The following is a 21,986-nucleotide window of genomic DNA, read 5'->3' as shown; positions in this document are numbered from 1 at the left end:
TCCATTCACCTATGTGTTTTATTATATCTTACTATAAGGTCCTTACTTATATCTTATATCCTTCTATCTATCCATCTGCCTATCATCAATCTATCCATATACATATCTATCTCTACACATCTATGTATCACTATGTATATTTCTATCAATCTAGTTATTCATCTAGCCATCTTCCCATCATGAGTTATTTGTACTGCGTGTATTTGTTCTGGGAAGAGGGATAATGTTTGGAGAAAGGACAGAAGCAGTTAAGAAGGAGGTACAAATCAAGAAAGGCTTCATGCAAAAGACAGTTCTTGAATGGAATTTTGAAGGAAACCAGAAATCCTAAGAGCAAGTCACTTAATTCCTGAGTCTTAGATTCCTCTTCAGTAAAGGATGAGATGAATTTTAAGTTTCATTCTAGTTGTAAAATCTGATTCTATTATAACAATCATATTAATTATTAATAGTAACAGTTAATAATAAATAGCAATTGAAATAATACTTAGCATTTATATAATGCTTTAAGATTTACAAAGCACTTTATAAATATTAACTCATTTTATTCCTCACAAAAATTATGAGGGATGGATGCTAATATCTCTTTTTTACAGATGAGAAAACTGAGACAGACAGAGATGAAATGAATTGCCAGAATCACACAACTGGAAAATTTTTGAGGCAAAGTTTAAACTCACTTCAAACTGACTCCAGGTTCAGCATTCTAATCTCAGTGCCCCCTACCTGCCTTTACTATCTCTGTTATATATAGGCTTTGTAGACAAGAACATGGATGAAGGTATTATTCACAATGATTGCTAGGGATTAATTGTCACAGACTGATATAATTGTAATGATCCAGAGTAACTACAGAGAGTGATGATGACAGATTGTTTTGATTAAGTTGGTCAGTTTAGGTTTCATTTTGTGGAGACTTGGTCCATATCTGAAAGACTAGAAGTTCTCTATGAATTTCTGGGCTGACTTTCTTACCTACATTACATGCTATAAAAATTGACAATCAATCAGTAAACATTTATTAAGCTCCAGGTACTAGGGACAAAGGTAGCAATGTTGTAATCTCTACCTTTAGGTAGTTTATATTCTATCAAGAGTGATTAATATTTATGTATGTATATAAAATATTTTTTTTCACTCAATCACCCTCGTTGTGGGTGGGTATTAGCAGTGGAGAGGATTAGAACAGATAAAATGATCTATGGGAAGGTATAGGTCCCACAGTCCTACTCAAGACCCTGGTCAAACCAAGGTTGGACACAGATGTTTTCCCTTGCCAAATTGCACTGGGTGCTCTGGATTCCCCTAGCTCTCCTGTGCTCATTTTTATATAGGCCTGTTCAACATGATATCCCTCCCCTTGTCATTTTTCAATGACATTAATGTATTATAGTCAATTGAATCCTAATATTGTAAAGATTTGCAGTTTATTTGGGGTTTGACTTTCCCTTTAGTGAGTAAACTACAAGAAACTAGCTAGGTTGTTATTCTATATAACTTTGCAATCAAAGACAAAAATATTACAGAGGGAATTGAAAACTTATCATGCCTTCTTTGGGAATTCTTCAAAATATATGTAGTTTCTTTATCATCCTGTAATGTGAAAGAATTGCTCTAGGAATGTCTGCCATACTTGCTAGTACTTGAGTTAAGGCATGGTTCTGGGAATGTTCTGATTCACTGTAGACATTCCTTTGAGTTATTTTTCCTGTAGAATTTTGGCTGACACATCCACACACATCTTCTTTTTTAATATGTTCCCTAGTGACTCTAATACATACACTTGTTCATTGGCTGGATGAGGAGAGGAACACACTCTAAAGCCAAGCTAACAGTTTAGAATGAACATTAAACTTGTAACCTTAGCCTCACTGTTCTGTAAGCCCTGGAATAACAGACTCAGAGGCATAGTGCAAGAACACAGGAGGGAACAAATTTTTTTCCTCCTTTTTCTTCCCTCTTTCTCATCTCACAGATCTGAGATATTTTCCTATATTATCTCTCTTTTCACCCCTTTCTTAAATGGCAAGGTGGTCCTTCTTGCCAAAACAAACCCCTCTAAATTCTGAAGTGATCCTATTGCATCTCATCTTCTCAAGCAGATCACAATCTCTATCACCCCACTTTCCATTAATATTCAATCTTTTCTTGTCTAAAGTCTGCTTCCTACTACCTGTAAGTATGTCCATGTCTTCCCCCATCCTCAAAAAACCCTCACTAGATCTGTCCATCCCCACTAACTGTGATCTTAAACTTCTTACTTTTGTTGCTACACAACTTGAGAAGGCTTTCTATAATAGTTGCCTCCTATTCATTTCCTATTACTCTTGTCTAACTTTCTAAAAGTCTGACTTCTGACCTCATCATTTGATGGAGACTTCCAATTTCAAAGTTACCAGTGATCTCTACTGCCAAATCTGATGGCTTTTTCACAATCTTCACATGTCTCTTAACCTATCCATCTTTTGACACTGTCAGTCAACTTCTCCTTGACATTCCCCTTTCTTCAGATTTTCAAGACATTTGTCTCTCCTGGGATCTCCTCCAGCCTTTCTGATCCTCTCTCTATTGACTTGACTTTTCAAATCCTCTACTGCATAAACATAGAGCCTTTAATAATGGGGGATTTGGCAGATTTGCCTTAGGGAATCAACAAAAGGGCAAGTAGGCTTTTTCCTTCTTGTTCCAGTAACTTTCCTCCCTCTATCACAATAAAATGTATTCATTGACTTGAGACTGCAATACCTCCATCCCCAGACTGTAGGTGGTTCCTTTATCCCAGAGTCCTCCATTTCCTTCCACCTACCCGGAGGGGAAGAATGGAGTGTCCACCTTGGCACCTACCTGTGAGAAAACATGCCTATTTCCATATCTAGGTAACTATGAAGGTTTTTGTTGTAATGGTTACATATTAAAAGTCAGGATGGAGCCCTGTAATAGGTAGGAGAGCTGGCTTTGGAGTTAGGCAGACAAGTTCAAATCCTTCCTTTGATACACATTAGCTTTGTGATCCTAGGCAAGTCACTTAACCTTTTAGTAATCAAGATAGTTTTCTAAGATTATAAACTGCGGATATTTAGTGAGTTGCCTTGCTAGAGTTCACAATATAAAGGAAATCATAATCTGGTAAAAAAAAAAGAATTTCCTCTGTATTCCATGCTTACTAATGAACTTTCCTCCTATTCAAAGATCTGATAGGTAATATGTTCCATATTTCTCTAATTTTTAATGATGTGTCCTTTTCCATCTAAGTCACATACATATTTGGATATTATCTTTGTACAAAGTGTGGGGTATTTGTTTTTCTCTTTTCTTCCTTATTGTTATCCAATAGTCTCACAAGTTTTTGTCAAATAACGATTCCTTATTCTAGTATCTGGGGTCTTTGAGCTAATTGGAGGCTAAAGTATCTGGGGTCTTTATGTTACTTGGAGACTATGATATTAGAAATATTTGCTTCTATATGTTATATATCTAATTTACGTCAGTCATTGAGCTCTTTACTTTTTTTGAACCAATATTCTATTGTTTATTACTAATACTTTGTAGTATAATTTGAGGACTGACACTTCTAGACTCCTTTCATTCCCATTTCTTTTCATTGAGCTTTTATCCTCTATATGAATTTTAGTATTTTCTTTAGTTCTGGCAAGTAATCCTTTGGTTGGTTGATTGATATGGCATTGGATGAATATGATATTTTTCTAATTATTTTGGTCTGTATTTCTGTAAACTGTTATTTGTAGTTGTATTTAATATAGTTCTTATGTATATCTTGTAAGGTCGACTCCCAAGTAGTATACATTTTGTAGTCATCTGCCTCTTTCTACTTAGTTTTCCTGGTAGTGTATAGAAATGCTGATAATTTTTGTAAATTTATTCTATATCCTGTAGGTTTTGCTTAAGTTATTATTTCAATTAATTTTTAAGTTACCTCTTTAGACTTCTTTAAATACACCATCATAATATCTTCCAAAAGTAATAATTTTGTTTCTTTTTTACCTATGGTTATTCTCTTGATTTTTTTTCTTGTTCTATTGCTACAGCCAGCATTTCCAGAACTATGAAATAGTGATAATGAGCACTCTTTGTTCACTATTTAATTTAATGGAAAAGATTCTGATTTATTTCTATTATAAATAATGGTAGCTTTATGCAAATTCATATAATAAACACACACATATATGGATTGTATGTATATATTTTTGTATATATGTACATCTGTGTACATATATATATATGCATACATCTCTCTCTTTAAATAAATAAATAAATGTGGGGTGGCTAGGTGGTGCAGTGGATAGAGTACCCGCCCTGGAGTCAGGAGGATCTGAGTTCAAATCTGCCCTCAAACCCAGCTGTTTGACCTTGGGCAAGCCACTTAACCCCATTGCCTTGCAAAACAATAAAAATATAAATAAGTAAATAATTAGATAAATAAATGTGTCTGTGTGGTGTGTGTGTGTGTGTGTGTGTGTGTGTGTGTGTGTGTGTGTGTATCAGCTACATGATACAGTAGTCAGAGATCCAGGTCTGAGTATAAATCTGCCCTGAGACACTTATTAGCTATGTGATATTGGGTAAGTCACTTAACTCAATTTGCCTCACTTCTAGCATCTGTACAATGACCTGGAAAAGGAAATGGTGAATCATTCTATTTTTGCCCAGAAAACCCCAAATGGGATTATGAAGAGTTGAGCATGACTGCAATGACTGAGCAACAGACCCCAACACAGTGATATTATTTTGGCCTTGTTTGAGAATGAAGGACATACTGATACATACAAATATACACATATATACCTACATATACATGAAAATGCACAATTATGGGCAAATATATACATATAAAACATGCGAGTATATAATTTCTCTTTAAGGAAAGGTTAATTTATTCCTCTTTTTTAGCAAAAAAGTAAATGTTTGAATCACAAATATAGAAAATATCAATAAAACTTAAATTTTTCAAAAGTTTGCTGTTTTTTTTGTTTTTGCAAGGCAATGAGGTTAAGTGACTTGCCCAAGGTCACACAGCTAGGTTATTATTAAATGTCTGCAGTTGGATTTGAACTTAGTTTCTCCTGATTCCAGGGCCAGAGCTCTATCCACCGTGCCACCGCTGTCCCTGCTATCTATTTTTGTTCCCTTTTTTTTACTCATTTGTTACCTAAGCAAAATGTTGCATGAAAACCTATGTATCTTTTATACTTACCAGGAAAAGAATCAACTGGTAGATTGGGGTACACATGGTGTCCTGAGCAAATCAGCACAGCATCAAATACAGATGATTCCTGATTTCCATTCTTTTCAGTAACAACATCCCACTGTCCAGTGACTGAGAAATTGGCATGTTTCTTTATGCTAGTGACAACTGTCTTAAAGGAACCAAAATAGAAAAATATCCCATATAAATACATACATCTACATTTGTGGGTATGCATACATACATATATACATGTACAGAGGAATATATTCCTTATGCTACTGAGAATATTGAAATCTTTCATCCTGAGCTCTCTCTCCTCAGATTCTCTTCATTTCAAAACCTCTTGGCAACACCCTCTCAGTCTCTCTTCCTCTTTTCCTAGTCTCTAATGATGAGGTGGTCCTTTTCTTAAAGATCCACCTTTTCCCAAAGGTTCTTACTCTCATGTCTTCCATCTACTCCAGCAGATTGTCCCCTAAATCATCTCTTTTCTCTTTAATCTTTTTCTCAATCTATTGGTTCCTTCCCCTTAGCATTCAAACATATCCAAGTCTCTTTCTTAAAACAAACCAGCAAAAACCTTTTCAATCCTTTCACATCTTGGGACCTATCCTGAGTTTTCCAGTTGAGTTATATATTCCTCCCTTGCCAGGACTTGGCAATCCATCCAAACTGGTTTTCTTGGCAATCTTTACACAAGGCTCTGTCTCCCAGTGCCTGTGTTTTTGTTGTACAGTTCATCCCTCATTCTTATAATGTACATCCTTTTTTTTTTAGGTTTTTGCAAGGCAATGGGGTAAGTGGCCCAAGGCCACACAGCTACATGTCTGAGGCCGGATTTGACCTCAGGTGCTCCTGACTCCAGAGCCGATTCTCTATTCACTTCGCCACCTAGCTGTCCCTAGATCCTTCTTTCAAGCTCAAATTTCACTTTCTATGTACTCTTGCAAGAGTCAAACGATCAATAAACATCTATTAAATGTCTATGATATCTCAGGTATTGGGCTAAGTCCTGGGGATAAAAAGGGAAAAATTCAGCAATCCTTGTCCTAGAGCAATTTTCATTCTAAGAGGAGAGATAACATGTAATTGTAAGTAGTCAAAAAAGAGAAAATGTAACCTTGATGAGGGCAATGGAGGCAGAGTTGCCAAAACTTGATTACTGAGTAGATGTCATGAATGAGGGAGAAGGAAGAATTAGATGAAGGCTCTGAGGTTATGAATGTAGGTGACTAGAAAGATAGTGGTGCCCTCAATTGAAATAAGGATCTTTGGAAGAGTTGTAGGTTTGGATGGGGGGTGGAATAAAAGGGGGAGAGGTAATATGAGTTCTGTTTTGGACATGTTGATTTTGAGATGCAATAGAGACTGGGTCTTGAGTTCTCATCATAGAGATGATAGTTAAAATAACAACTGTTATGATTACTGAAAGAACATATAGGGAGATGAGGACCCTGGACAGAACCCTAGGGAAACTCATGCTTGGAGAATTGGGTCAAGAATGATAATTCTGCAAAAGATGCTGGTAATAAAAAGCTGGTTAGGTAGGAGGAGAATCAACAGAGAGTAGTGCAATAAACATCCAGAGAGGAGAGAGCAATGTGTAAAAATTCAGAAGCGGAGTAGTCAGCAGTGTCAAATGTTTCATGGAGATCAAGAAGAATTAGTATTGAGAAAAGAACCCTGGATTCAACAACCAAATGCTAATTGTGTTACCCTGGAGAAAATAGTTTCATCTTAATAAGGGGGTTGAAATCTAGAGATGTGGAAATGAATGCTCAGGAAGAGTATGGAAGTGAGTACAGAGCTTTTTCCCCTATGAATTTAACTATGAAAAAAAGGAGAAATAGAGAATATTAGCTTGAGTGATTGAAGGCTTGTTTAAGGTCAGAGAAGATCAAGGCATGTGTATAAACAAGAAGGAAGGAGTCATTGTATAAGGAAAAAATTAAAAATTAGAGAAAGATGGGAGGTACCAAAATGGTAAGCTTCCAGAGGATACAAAAGATGCAGAATCATAGAAAGAAGTAGAGAGATTGGTATCCACTAGAAGAAGCAATAACTCTCCCTTTATCATCTCTACGATGATTGGATTAAAGGAGAGGAGAGTGGTTAATTGAATCATCTAAATAGATCTTATCTAGGGCAGCTAGGTGGCACAGTGGGTAGAGCACCAGCCTTGGAGTCAGAAGGACCTGAGTTCAAATTTGGCCTCAGACATTTAATAATTACCTAACTGTGTGATCTTGGGCAAGTATATTAACCCCATTGTCACCCCCCCCAAAAAAAACAATTAAAAAAAACAGAACCACATAGATACTGTTCCAGACTGTTTTAATATCATCACAAGGATGATCAATATGATTCAAACTATACAACAAATTCAGAAACAAGTCAATAATAAGAGCCAAACCCTCTTTGTCCCCCATGCCAAGAATTGTCTCCCCCCTCATCTCTAATTCTACCTTCTTCAGGGGATCTTGTCTAATTTCTTCAACTATTATAAGATTAGGAGATCTAAGATTACATTCCATCTACTAAATTCAATTCACTTACATGTCATGGCATCACGTCCCTGATGCTATGGCCCCTTTGAAAATGAAGGATCATCACCACCACCACTACCACCACCACCATCACCACCACTACCACCACCACCACCACCACCACCACCACCACCACCACCACTACCACCACCACCACCACCACCACCACCACCACCACCACCACCACCACCACCACCACCACCACCACCACCACCACCACCACCACATTTTGTATGCTCCTAATTAATTTCATGCTCTTTTCTCTATTAGGATGTTATCTCCTGGAAGGCAAAGATTTTTATCTTTTTCTGTGTCCCTAGAGCTTAGCTCAGTGCCTGGTCCATGGTAATTGATTAATAACTGTTTTTTGATTGATTGATAGACTGCCTATAGAGTGTGGGATACAATCCTCTTATGCTTGAGATGAGAATGTCTTGCTGGCTGAGGACAAAGACCTTTTGTCTTCTATTCATTCCGTGAATGGTTATATGGGGAGAAGCTCCTGTATAATCTGAATTTAATCAGTAAAGTCAATTTAATCTATGACATACTGGCACACTTAACTTTAGCATCATTTTGGTTAATAATCAAGTGGAAGGATTACTCCTCACAGAAAATATATATAAGCAGAAATCCAATACATGACTCAGAAAATTTCCCCCCCACTTCTTTTTTTATAAAATTGGTAGAGTTCTAAGAATGTATCAAAAGTTATTATTTTTTGAAATATTATATATAATATTTATTCCTCCTCTGAATCTTGTGTGGAGGTGATATTTGCTAATTTAGTTGAAGATAAAGGAAGCAAATAGATTCAGCATTTATCCAGATTTTTTCTGCACTTAGTGTCACAATCCCCATTATGAGACATATTACTTTGAATTTACACCTTATTAGAGGGGAGCCTAGAGTCAGCCTTTTCCTACAGCAGTCTAAATCACTATTCCAGAGTTCTTGGATTATTCTTGGAATATCAGGGTCACAATAGGTATAATGCTAACTTGTGCCTTTATGTCTCTTTTTGGCATTTTCCTACTATTTCTTATTTTAGAATACTTTAAATCCAGGATGGAGGGAAATGTTCCTCTAATGAATTATCACATGAATAATTCACATTTAGGTCTGTGAAGGATTTGAACATTTGCCCTCTATTTCCATAATGGGGTACTGTTTGTACAAATATACCCTCTTCATTCCATACATTTCAATTTTAAGAACAAAATCAGATAATGGAAGCCATACCTCAAATTGTATATATCTTAAAAGATCCTTCTGTTTAGCAAACATTTTTATGTATTCCTGGAGCTTGGTGTTATGCATATAGTTAGGATAGTCATCAGGATAAGGGAAATCTGGGAAACACATCATTTCTTTGGAAGAGTTGGTGAATACAGATGGGTAAATGCTGGCCCTTCCTTCTTCTGCATGATCCTAGGATGAAAAGCAAAATTTAAATAATAAACTAGAAGAAAACTTTATGGAGTCATTGTACATTAAAATTGAAAAGAATTTTATATATTATCTAATCTAATCCCCTTGTTTATCAGATGAGGGAACTGAGGAGCAAAGAAAGTAAATAAATTGCTTAAGGTTACAAAGATGGAATATGTAGTTCAAGTCCTCCACTTCTCACTTCAATTCTAATAATTGTTCATTGGTTATATCCAATGCAAAACTCTGAAGAAGAGCCAGGTCATAATCATCATTTATCTTTCCACTGCCCTCTCTGTTTTATTATTGTTATTTAGAAGTTTTCAGTCATGCCTAACTCTTTGGACTCCAGTTGGAGATTTTTTTTTTGGGGGGGGCAAAGATACTGAATAATTTTTCTATTATCTTCTCCAACTCATTTTTCCAGTTCAAGAAACTGAGACAAATTAGAATAAATACCTTGTCCAGTGTCACATGGCTAGTAAATGTCTGAAGCCAGATTTGAACTCAAGAAGATAAGTCTTCATGACGCCAGCCATCTAGCTGCTTTCTGTAACACTCAATTTTAGGTCTTCATAGGTAATAATGGACCATAATTTGCTTCCATATAGCAACATAAGTAAAATGTTTGTTTCTAAAAGATGACCTTTGATTTTACCAGAAACTTGAGCTTGGCAAAAGGGTTATAATTTCTAGAAAATAATCTGTCCTTTTAGCCTCATCATATTAAACTCTAAATATTTAGTTAGGTGGCTTAGAAAGACTGATTTTCAGTTGTTCTGGAAAGCTCTGGTAAGAATATAAGAAACTGCCTTGTAGACTCTTGGGCATGTGGATCAGAGGGTCCATGTTAATTTTTACATTACAGACCAGAAGTTTATTCTCTTGACAAATCTCTGACAACTTTCCCAAATTTTCTATCAAAATAATGCTTCTGCAGACAAAAAAGAAATTTGTCATCATCAATATCTTCATCATCATCTCACAGATTTTTATCAGAAAAGGACCTCAGGGGTCAACCAAATCAATCCTCCTATTTTATATATAGGAAACTAAGTTTATAAGGGTTAAATAAATTGACCAAGGTCACAAAAATAGTTGGGGTCAGGTAAGATTGTAACCAAGAACTTTGAAATCAGGGCCACTAGCTTTCTTTCCAATAGACACATTTATATTTCATGTTGATGCTTATAAAGCACTTTCCTATATAAATATTTTTATCTCTATTTTATGTCTTACAGAACTTGATGTTAGATAAGTTAAGTGACTTGCCCATGTTAACAGGAGAGGTTTTGTTAACAGACCTCAAAATGTCAGAATCCAGATCTTCTGACTCCAAATCCCATTAATCCTCCATCTGACTAGACTGTCAATATGGAATGTATTTGCCAAAGGACAAATATTTGTCTTTTTTAGCTTATCAGGTTAATTTACCTGAGGTCACAAATGGAAACAGTATCATTGGGACTCATAAATTAGCAATTATTCTTTTCTACACCCAAGCAGTTACAACTTTGTAATAAATCTAAGTAAATGCAGACTTTGTCAGACGTCATTGCTGTTGTCAATGTTGTTGAGTTGTTTCGGTCATGTCCAACTCTTTGTGTTCTTTCTTGGCAGAGACACTGGCATGGTTTATTATTTCCTTCTCTAATTCATTTGACACAAGAGGAAACTCAGATAAACAGGTTTAAGTGTATGAGGCTAGATATGAACTCAGGAAGATGAGTCTTCCCTCCTCCACCCAGTTCTACATAGCTGCCCTTCAAACATCATTAGGTGCTTCCCTCTTATGAGTCCTTAATTTTCATCTCTGCTTTGCTGTAGGTTTGATAGGAGCATCTCTGACCTTTTATGCTATGGTTGCTGTGGACATCTATTGCTGTGGGGGTTCAGGGTGGAACCTGGAACTCCAAGCATATATCTGATATTTTGACCATTTTGATGCTATTTTCCAAAACCCCTTTCTACCCATGACTCTTGTTTAGTTTTTTTTTTCCCTCAGTAAACTAGGCAGGTTTGAGTTTGGAAGGGATGAATGATGAAGAGACCATCTCTCTCTCTCTCTCTCTCTCTCAACATGCACGCCCAAATTCATCTTGCCAACATTTCACAACCTCAACTTTTGTTGACCTTTGTTCAAATACTCCGAAATCCTCCTCAAAGCCCTTGGGCACCCCCTGATTTTCAACTGTCTGTCAAAGTAAGTTATTTTTTTCCTGGTCAAACTTCCTCACAGTAGAAAATCAATTTTGTCCTACCCAAAGTTGATACCTAAAGCTTCTGGCTCTCAATTTAATCTATTAAAAACCTCTTATTTTATCTATTCTAATCTATTAAACCTTTCAAGCTTGAAAGGCCTAAATCCATCTTGCTGTCAAAGTATAAACCCTAACAGGTTTGAAAGATCTCATTTAGAGGCTCAGTGACAGACTGGGTGGATCTTGACTGAGGATGAACCTAGTAAACTTTGGAGTCACTTATTATCAAAAGATTGATCAAGAGGCAATAATTGCTTTTTTTGGCAACAAGACTATTTACTAAAGAGTTGGAGAGAATTTCAGTGGTGTCCATGGTTTAATTAAAGAGGCAATTTAATATAGTAGAAAAAAAGTTTTGCAATCAAGTCCTGCCTCTGATGATTACTTTCTGTAAGAAAGACAATTCACATCTTTCCTGACCCTCCAAAATGAGGCCATTGAGTTTGATGATCTTTGAAATCTCTTCTGCTATAGATCCATGAACTTATTTTGAAGAAATATATTTGAGTAATTTCCAAATAACTCACAGTAGCTATAATAATATTTAGCTTTTAAAATATGCTTTAATATTTGCAAAACACATTACATGTATCATCTCATTTAATTCTCAAAACAACCCTATAAGATAGGTAGTCATAACCCCCATCTTATATGTGAGGAAACTGAAAATGAGAGAAGCAAAGTCATTTTTTTAGGATCACCTAGCTAGGAGGTATTTGAGACAGGTCTTCCTAACTTCAAATCTGACACTTTTAAGTATCATCTACTCCTCCTAGTCTAGCGCCCTCTACTTTGAGGTCTCATCATAATGCTGAGAATGTCTTGGATGCCACTTTCAGTTGGAAAATGGAATGTTACAGACTTGGATTGATATGATTCAAGTCCAGTGAGAGAGAATGAGTTTTCCTTTGCCATTTTGAAGCTTTTGCCATCTCTCAAACACCAAGTTTAAATTTGGTTTGTTTTATGTCAACTTTCCAGTGTGGCATCATGAAATTCAACTCACAGAGTATTTCCATAGACCCCCGATATCATCACTCTTCTCAAAGCAGATAGGCTCAAGACCTTCTTCCAAACAGGCTCTAATGGAGGCCAGGCCACTCACCCCAGCTCCAATGATAGCTACTTTCTTCACCATGGTATCCTATGGGAACAGAGGTTTAAACAGAGTTTCTTCACCAAAAGGGTTAGTAGGAAAGTTCCAGATTGTTCTATACACCCAGACATGACTCATATTCATCCCCCTTCAAACTAGCATATACATAGAGTTATATTCTAATAGATCCAATTCTATTTATTCTTAGAATGGCCTTAACATTAAACTGTCAACCCTAAAACCTATAGCATTAATAATATAGAGTTAATAACACATAACAGAAAGATGTAGATTAGACAAAGTTTTATTCTCTAGGATTTATCATCAAAACCTTTAGGTCATCCAAGATTATCACAAAGAAACAAAGAATAGGGGAAAATCATTGACCATCCCTAGTGGTCTAACCATGAGATTACACAATTTTTCTATCCAAAGATTTCAAAGATTAATATAAACTCTGGCTATCTCTTCTAGGGAGAAAGTCTCCTTGCAACCTGAGCATTGTTTTCTTAGTTTTCAATTAACAAAGGTAGAGATGCCTTGGAGTCTTAATTTCTTACTTAGTTTGTCAAGATGACTCATATGAAGCTCGGAATTCTCTAAAGGAAATTAGGTTTTTTTTTTATCACAATATAGTTTTGAGAAATTTTTTTCACAAACCTCCATTTTGATCTCAGCTGACATTATTATGGTAACTATAGATCAACTATAGAGGTGTAGAAAAAATAAGGGGCATATTGGAAGGAGAAGTAGCATATCCTGGAGATCTAGTTTCGCTTGGAAGAATGGATAGGCAACAAACTTAAGGTCTGTTTATAAGAAGGGGCAGAAGAATAGATGATGTTTTTACAGAATCAAGAGGAAAGTTACAGAGATCACAAGAAAAAACGGGGGAGTCCCCTTTGATTAAATAACCCATGCAAATAAATGCAAAAGTGAGGAAATAAATAATAACATTGTCATCTATTCTATTTTTTTCTTTCTTCTGGAACCCTTTTTGATGCAGTTTTATGATTTCAGATGTTATTTCCAGAGGTTCTCTTTTAGGAATTTTTCCTTTCTAGTGGAAGAACTTCTTAACCCAATTTTTAAAACAAGTAAAAACTCATATTTTTCATCACACAAAAATAAACACTCCAGAGTTTCTTAGAACATGACAATTTGTATTTAGTTATAAAGAGAAATAAGACTAGTTTTGTTTTTGCCATTATCTTATTCTTTTAAATCATTTATACTTCCATTTGAAGGGTATTCCACTTAACAAAATATATCCATAAAAATGAAGATTTTTCTTCAAAAGTAAATTCTTAGGGGTGGCTAGGTGGTGCAGTGGATAGAGCACCGGCCTTGGAGTCAGGAGTACCTGGGTTCAAATCCAGCCTCAGACACTTAATAATTACCTAGCTGTGTAGCCTTGGGCAAGCCACTTAACCCCATTGCCTTGAAAAATCTAACAAAAAAAGTAAATTCTTTAAATATTTATGAGTTAATTTTGAACTTGTAAATATACATTTGATAATCACTTTAGAACAGAGAGTATCCTAGTAATTTTACAAAGAAAGCAGTTTTACCTTTTGCTAGTATTTAAAATGAATCAAAAAATCAATAACTGAATAATTATTTTCTCTTTAAAATATTTCAAAAGAGACTACAGCAACATGTGGCTGACAAGACTATTTATTAGCCTAGCTGGTTATTAGAATTTTGATAAATTTGACCAAATGACTTAAATTTCTAAACCTGATTTTAATAAAGATCACCTGACTTTATCATAGCAATTTATAATAAAGATCAGGGACATATGCTTTTTTATATATATTATTTTTTATGTTTTGTCTATCCATTTCCAGATAGAGGTCATGTGGATAACCAAATACCTTAAACCAGACTTTAAAACTTCCAGGTAAGACATTTTCCAAATGTCAGTTGGGAAAACAAGACAAAAAGAGTCTGACCTCAGATCGAATGAACAGTCCCTCTTTTAATCTTGTCCCAGTGAGCCTGTCACCTGCAGTGACCAACTCCCATTGGGTTACTGGCATCAATAGACTATTGACTCAACCTAAATTTCCTTGACATTTGGATTTCAGACTCAAGATAGAAAGTTAATTTTAGTCCTATGATATCTTTATTAGCAATTTCCCATAATCAGTGAGAGATTTAGCTCTAAATTTTATAGTCTAAAAGATAAGAAAATGCCACATAGTGATCATAATCTTGTAGTAATAAAAAAAATCACAAAATTTTATCCATGTTATACAGGTGATTTTATCACCAAAAGATTTATATGTATAAATACAATAATCTCAAACTGCATATGGAAACAAATATTTTAAAAACAACATTCTCTATTAATATGCTCACTTATTATCCATGTTCAAATAAAATGACCAACACATCATTGCTTCTGGAATCCTTTCAAAACAATATCTTTAGGTGTTTCTTAAACAATTTGCATATATTTCTACAGATGTTCTGAATTTCAGATGTAACCCAAATATCATTACAGAAATGGTGAGAAAGAAAAAAATGAGTAATAATAAAAAACTTCAAATATAGTAAGCCCTACTTACATAAACGGGTTGAAAACAATATCTCTAATAATATATTTATCATAGAATTATTATATTATATTTTAAAATGCAAAGTGATTATTACAAAATTCATACCAAATATACTAATCTGGCCTTTTGAGTCAAATGGTGTACAGAGGACCACCTGCAGGCCAAAAAAAAAGGGTCTTCAAAAATTGTTCTTCATAGATCAGGAAAGGAAACTATTTTTTAAATGTTCCTTTTTTTTTTTTTGACCAAGGGGCATTCATTTCTACCATCCGATGGGAAATGACTACAGATGTCATCATCATATTCACCAGGGTAATAGAACATTTTTGGTCACAAAGGATAAAATCAAGGATAGATAGTATCCCAACAACAGACGAAATGACAGATATGATTGAACTGCCCATACATGAGGGGAGGTCACTAAAGTTATCTTACCCAGGTTGACCTGCTACCTGTTCTCCTAATAATAAATCTCTACAGAGAAACAACAAAAGGATCCTGCAGAGCAGGAGAGGAGAGCTGGAGAAATAAAAACATACTACAGAACAGAGATTAGGACTACATAACTGTTAAGTATGTGGGGTTAATAATAAACCTTAAGTAGGAAGAATAGTTTTCTTCCCACCAGACTGAAATGGAAAAATGTCTTTTTCATATAGTTTTTTTAAAAATCTCATTGGAGTTGCGGGGCAAGGTCTCCGATATCATCCAATGTCCACTCAGGTTTGGGGGCAGTTTTTGGATGTGACAGATATATCCAGACATCTATCCCTTGGAATTAGTAGCTGTGCTGGTGGTAATACCTGGAAAGGTCCCTCCCAGTCAGGGAGGAATGTTTTCTCAGATGTCTCTTCCAGGGGATTTAAGAGGACTAGCCTTGGATGATAGATGTAAGGAATGACACTGAGAGACAAGGTCCTGGACTTGGTGAATCAGTTGACAAAACTTAAGATATTCTTGAAGATAAAGTGATGCCAGAGGAGATAGTACAGCCAGTGTTAAGAGGTTGGTCTCCCCATAACTTCACATGGGGAAAATTTAGTTTTTCTCATTTGTTGGAACTGGAGAGCAAGAAGGGCAATCAGAGTTTAGTTTTACTCTCCACTGGGGAGTCCATTAAAATAGCATATCAGAGGTTAGTTTCCCTTACAGTTCCTTCAGCATTCTAATTGTTCTCTCCACCAGAGATGAGAGGCACAGTGTAAATGCTCATGAATTTCCCAGGCTTCCAGGATTGCTCTATGGCCCTTGCCCATAAAATGAATCCCCTTGTTACTATGAATTTTCCAAGGAATTCCTCAATAAGGGTTGAGCTGTTTGCATAAATTTTTCCCTACAACTCCAGTGGTTGCTGCTCTACAGGAAAAAAATTTCCATCCAACTAGAGAACATATATATCATACCTAATGCATACATATAGCCTTTGCATGGGGCAGCAGGATGAATTCAGTCTGCCAGATCACAAATGGAGAGAAGGGGCATGGAAACTGCCTAGGGGAGGTTTGAGAGGTTTGGAAGGATTATACAGAGGACAAATCTGAAATTTAGATACCACATCCTCAGCTATCTTTCTTGATATTCCCCATTTGAAGTGAGCTCATAAAGCTTATTAGCACCCCAAAGACTCAAATGATGCAAATACTGTTGTAATGGATGATGTAGTTGGCAGGAGAGGACAACTCAGAGTCCATATTTCCAAAGTTCTGTTTCTGGGTCTCAGGTGCACCTTTGTGCTTCCCATTGGGTATATTGTCTCTGGAGAAATTAAGGCTTCTGTCTTTGTTAAAGCTTCTAGATTAATTGCAGGAAGGGCTTGGAAGATCATTTGTAGGAATTAGGGAAGAAAGCTTCCTTTGCTATCTTATCAGTCAACTGATTCCCTTGAGCCTCAGGGGTGGAGTTATGAGAATGGCTAGCAGTTTTAACAATTCCCATTTGCTTAGAGAAGCAGCCTCCCCCCAAACTGGAAACTTTTTTGCTATTTTAATGGACTCCCCAATGGAGATTAAAAAAAATCCCCTTTGCTTCCATAACATCCCCAAATCATGTGCCACTCCAAAAACATATCCTGCTATCTCTATGGATACTAATAGTCAGTCCTTTTCCTACTTCACAAGCCCCAGATACTGCTTCCAACTCAGTTTGCTGGGTTGAGTGAGCAGAGGACAGTTGACCAGATTCTAGTAGCTCATCTACTATGCTGATGCCATAACCCTCATAGTTCCTTAGACAGGAGCCTTCTGTGAACACTGTGTAGTCAGATTTAGGAATGGGTGTTTCTGTGAGATGTGCTCTTGGGGAAACAGGTGATCTCAAATTGTGAAGGATCAGGTTTGTGGTCTTTGTTCACAGACTGGTTTGTTTCCAAACTTGGGGCAATTTTTGGGAAACTTAGTAGGGTTAAGTACTTTAAGTCTTTTGATGGTGACATGGGGTGCAAGTCAGTAAAGGGGTTTCAAGTTTTGCTAGACAACTGATAAATTTTGGGTGTGATATGAGTTGAGGAATGGCTCAACTACATGAGGAATAACAAGGTTCACTAGGGAGTCCAGTATGATAACCTGTTTAAGAGTCTCAGCTATGGCAATGGCACTCCTTAAGCAAGGTGGCAGACCTCCAGCTACAGCATCTAATTGCTTACTATAGTACCACATTGGTCTACATCTATCCCCATGTTTCTGTTCAAGAACTCCTGCTGCTTCAAGAACAAAAGAAAGAGAATAATTAAGAAGATCTAGGGAGGGGGACTTATAACCTCACACTGTTCTTCAGAAAGGCAAAGAGAGTCAGGAGTTTGATATTGCAGAGTCATATACAAGGGGTGAACTAAAATAGAGAATTTGGGTATGCAAGGCTGATAGTAACCAGTAAGACTCTAGAATACCCTTTGCTGTCTCTTAGAAGAGGGTATGAGAAAATCATGGATTGCCTTAACTTGGGAAGGAGCAAGGGAGACAGTACCCTGATATATTAGATGCCCTAAAATTTCACAAAGGTCTGCCAAAACTGCAGTTTAACTTGAGAAACTTTTTGATCACTTAAAGCTTAGGATGTGAGACAACAACAACCTCCTCTCCTGAAATTAAATCAGGGAGCACAGTAATAGATCATTCACATATTGAAGGAAAATTGAACCATGGGAAAGGAGAGAGGTTATCATGCAAATCACAAAAATGTGAAGAGGCTTCTACAAACCCCTGGGGCAAGACTGTCCATGTAAATTGTCCTTTCCATGTCAAAACAAAAAGGTATTGATTATTGGGATGAACAGGAATGGAAAATTGGGAGGTCTATCACATAGATCAACTACAGTGAGCATAGTAACAGAAGGAGGAATGAGAGATAAGAGGGTTTGGGGGGTGGGTATCACAGGAGAAAACAACAGGACAATGGCATTAACAGCACATAAATCGGGTACAAGCCTCTAACCCTTATTTCCAGCCTTCCTCAACTGGAAAAATTATGTATTTGCATGGGGAGGTGCATACAATAATCAATCCTTTTGATATATAACTTTGTTTAAAGTCTGTGCCCATAAAATGAATCCCCCTGTTACTATGAATTTGTATGAAAGTTCTAGCATCTTCAATAGCAGTGCAATGAGGTGGATACTGAGCAGTGCATGGGAGAGGAAGAGAAGGATCAATCTGGAGCTTTAGTGGGATGTCTGTCACAATTTGCCCAATGTCCAAATGATGTGTGGTCTATAACTGGAGTGGGACCTTGGCAAGGGCCAATGACTCCCTCCCAACAGACTGAAGTAGCAGAGACAGGGTTTCTTAGGAACTGAGGTGGGAGAGCAATGATTTAGCTGATAACAGTGGTGTGAATCTGAAAACAATAGATAAGAAAGAAAAAATATCACAACCAAGAAGGTGATAAGGGACTTTAGGAACTAGAAGGAAAGTATGCTGAAAATGGTCTTGTCCCAGAATAAAAGAGAGGAGAAGTTTTAAATGCTAGGAAAGGCTTGTTAAACACCCCTACCATTAATATTCTCTGAGGAAGAGAAAGGGGATTTTACCAAGATCCAGAACTGATAGTGTAACCCCACTATCTACGAGAACACAGATGGAGTGGCCATGTATTACCATGGACAATTGTCCTAGAAATGTACAAATGGGATCCTGCACATCTACCTCAGAGCACCCCTAAGGCAGTGGGGAAGGGCTTTATAATTCTTGGTTTTTGTTGTGTTTCAAATTTTTGCACTGTTTCTTCCAATGCCTTGATTTCTTGCAATAATGACAAACCCTTTTTACTTGATTCTCAGACTGACTACTAGTACAAATGGATTAACTGCTTGAGTTGCATAGTATACATCTTATCTTTCCGTGATCTCAAATCCCTTTTTTTCCCTGGAAAAAGTAATTGAACTACTAAGGTTTGTGTTAGCCGAGCAGTTAGTTCAATTATGAATTGGGGATGGTTAGTTTGCCATTCTGATTAGGTAAGTTTAATTATTCTGTGACAGAGAAGGTTGAAGATTGTTAAAGAGAGAAACTGAGTCTGTCCTCCTCCTTGATAATGTTTTAAACTAGAATTTGCATGAAAAGCTTCTTATAAACAACCAAAAAATTGAAATACTATTCCATCTTATTTTTGGCAAATGCCTGAGATTCCAGGGCAATAGGATTGTCTAAAATTCATCACTTAAGCTTATTGTATCTTTATAGGGGGTTCAGGAAAATCTTTTTTTTAATAGCCTGCAATTAACCTTTTTCCCATAGTTGTGAGACAGTATAAAGTTTAATATCAGATGTAACCTGTCCTCCAGCTTAACTAATTTAAAAGGGTAAAATCCCAATAGGTTCTGGATTTGGGATCTTATCTGGAGATAGGGCAACCTCATTAGAAACAGGATCTCTTGAAGCAAGAGAAGGAAGAAAGGACAATGGGATAAATAGGAGAGGAGGAAGAGGAGATGGAGGAATGTGGATGAGAAGAAATAATATAGGAAGGGATATTGAGGTGAAATTGAATAGAATAAGCAGAAATATAAGGAGGGGATGAGATAGAAATATCAGAAAAAGAAATTGAGGAAAACAGAGTAGATGGGATATTAGAGAGAAGAGAAAGAGATGAAATTATAGAGGAAGGAGAAGAAATTGAGGCACAAAGAAAAGAGGTATTGAAGGGTTTAATATTGGGGAGGTAAGGAGATGAAACAGAAGAAGTAGAAGAAATTGAGAAGCAAAGAGAGGAAGGAATGGTACCTAGATAAGAATGAGGGAAAATAGGAGGAGAAAAGGGGGATTAGAACAAAGAGGAGAAGAAAAAGAATGAGTGAGAGTGAGCAAAATTAGAACAAGGAAGAGAACGAAAAGGAAAAGGAGAAGGAAGAGTGAGTGATGAGTTAGGATGACTTTCAGCAGGGGGAGGAGAAAGACATGCAGAGGTTTCCTTAGGACTACAGAGGGAAGGATAGAGGGGATCAGATCGTTTTATTGGAATTTAGATTGAGACCTAGGTTTGTGATGGAATTGATCCACCAAAACTAGAGTCTTTAGGAGGAAGAGAAGGTAAACAGGGCAATGAATAAGGGGGAGGGACAGAAGCTGAAAAAGGAAGACAAGCCAGAGCTTTTAGGCAGGGTAGAAGGATAAGTTTTGTATAATATGGTGGTTCTATAGGGAGAGGGGCTGAAGTCAAGGTCAGAGAAGAAATATAAACAGAAGTAGGTGAGAAGTTTGGAGAAGTGGCTAACTTCTCAGGAGGAGGGGTTGTTGAGGAAGACGAATCATGTGGGGCTAAAACTTTTTCCAAGAAATTTCAGGTTTGTGTTTACTTTGTAGCATCTCACTAAATCAGTGATGGAAACATTCCCAGTCCTTCTTAGAAGCCTTATTAGTTTTTAAAATTAATTTTGTTATAAGATAGTTCAATTTAGCTCTTTTTAAAGATCCCCATCTTGACCAACATAATTTAGGATTATCACTCGTTAATTTATATTAATGCTGACAAAATGAATGAATGGTCATTAGAGTCATATAGAAATGAATCATATATGTTTAGTCAAATAGAAAGCAGGTATCCTTCCTATTGAATCTCTAATCCTAGATGTAAATTGTTCCATGATCATATACAGCAACCAATTAAACAACAATAACCAACCAAAACACACCAAAAGACACAATAAAACACGAATAAAATACATATAATATAGACAAGGGATGCAAATTCCCTGCACTTCACTAAAAAGGTGCCACACAAATCTAACCACTAGGTCCCTGCACCAAAGAAATGCCACACTAACCTTTGAGAATTCCTAAAACCAGGGGGCGGGTTTAACCAGAGTTAAACTCTCAGGGAAACTTCAACTTCAAAGAAAACAACAGTTCAATTGAGTTGAAAAATAGCATTACTCACCTTTAGAGAAAGACACTTAAATTGTGCAAGACTCAAAATATGTCCTGGTTTTCTTGAGATCCCTTCTTGTGATGTTATTAGGAAGAAAAATATATTTCTTTCCAAATCATGTGTCTGGATTTGGTCTGCTGCACAAAAACTGTGAACCGTATAACCTGTAACCTTAAGAATGTAGAGCTAAAATAATGTAATAGAAAAGCATAGATTAGATATGAAGTTTTATTCTCTGAGATTTACCATCAAAATCTCTTTATTTCCAGGATGGTCACAAGGAACTGGGGGGGAGGGGGAGAGACATAGGCATATTTATCGCAAAATAAAGAATAAGGATAAAATCATTAACCATCCTTAGTGGCCTAACCATGAGAGTTGTGCCGTATTTCCACCCAAGATGATTTTTTTCAAAGATTAACATAAACTCTGGTTATCTCTTTCTAGTAGGAAGGCCTCCTCACATCCTGAACATTGTCTTCTTAGTTTTTAATTAGCAAAAGGGAGATACCTTGGAGTCTT

General features: G+C 36.4%; 1 protein-coding gene across 2 annotated transcripts in view; it reads right to left on the bottom strand.

Moving 5' to 3' along the window:
- Positions 1-21,644, bottom strand: part of LOC141512781 (putative dimethylaniline monooxygenase [N-oxide-forming] 6) — a 36,176-nt gene extending 14,532 nt beyond the window's left edge. The window contains exons 1-4 of one of the 2 annotated variants that reach the window (XM_074221991.1): positions 21,474-21,644; positions 12,451-12,588; positions 8,995-9,183; positions 5,213-5,375 (exon numbers count right to left, since the gene is read on the bottom strand). In XM_074221991.1, coding sequence (XP_074078092.1) covers positions 5,213-5,375; positions 8,995-9,183; positions 12,451-12,582 — 484 coding nt within the window. In that variant the 5' untranslated portion in view covers positions 12,583-12,588; positions 21,474-21,644. The remainder of the gene's footprint in view (positions 1-5,212; positions 5,376-8,994; positions 9,184-12,450; positions 12,589-21,473) is intronic. The other variant, XM_074221990.1, reaches the window with a different exon arrangement.
- Between the last annotated feature and the right edge of the window lie 342 nt (positions 21,645-21,986).

The sequence above is a fragment of the Macrotis lagotis genome, chromosome 2 (genome assembly GCF_037893015.1).
Source record: "Macrotis lagotis isolate mMagLag1 chromosome 2, bilby.v1.9.chrom.fasta, whole genome shotgun sequence".
In the NCBI taxonomy this organism is placed as follows: Eukaryota; Metazoa; Chordata; class Mammalia; order Peramelemorphia; family Peramelidae; genus Macrotis; species Macrotis lagotis.
Note: the sequence above shows the minus strand (reverse complement) of the source record. Positions and strands in the feature narration are given on the sequence as shown.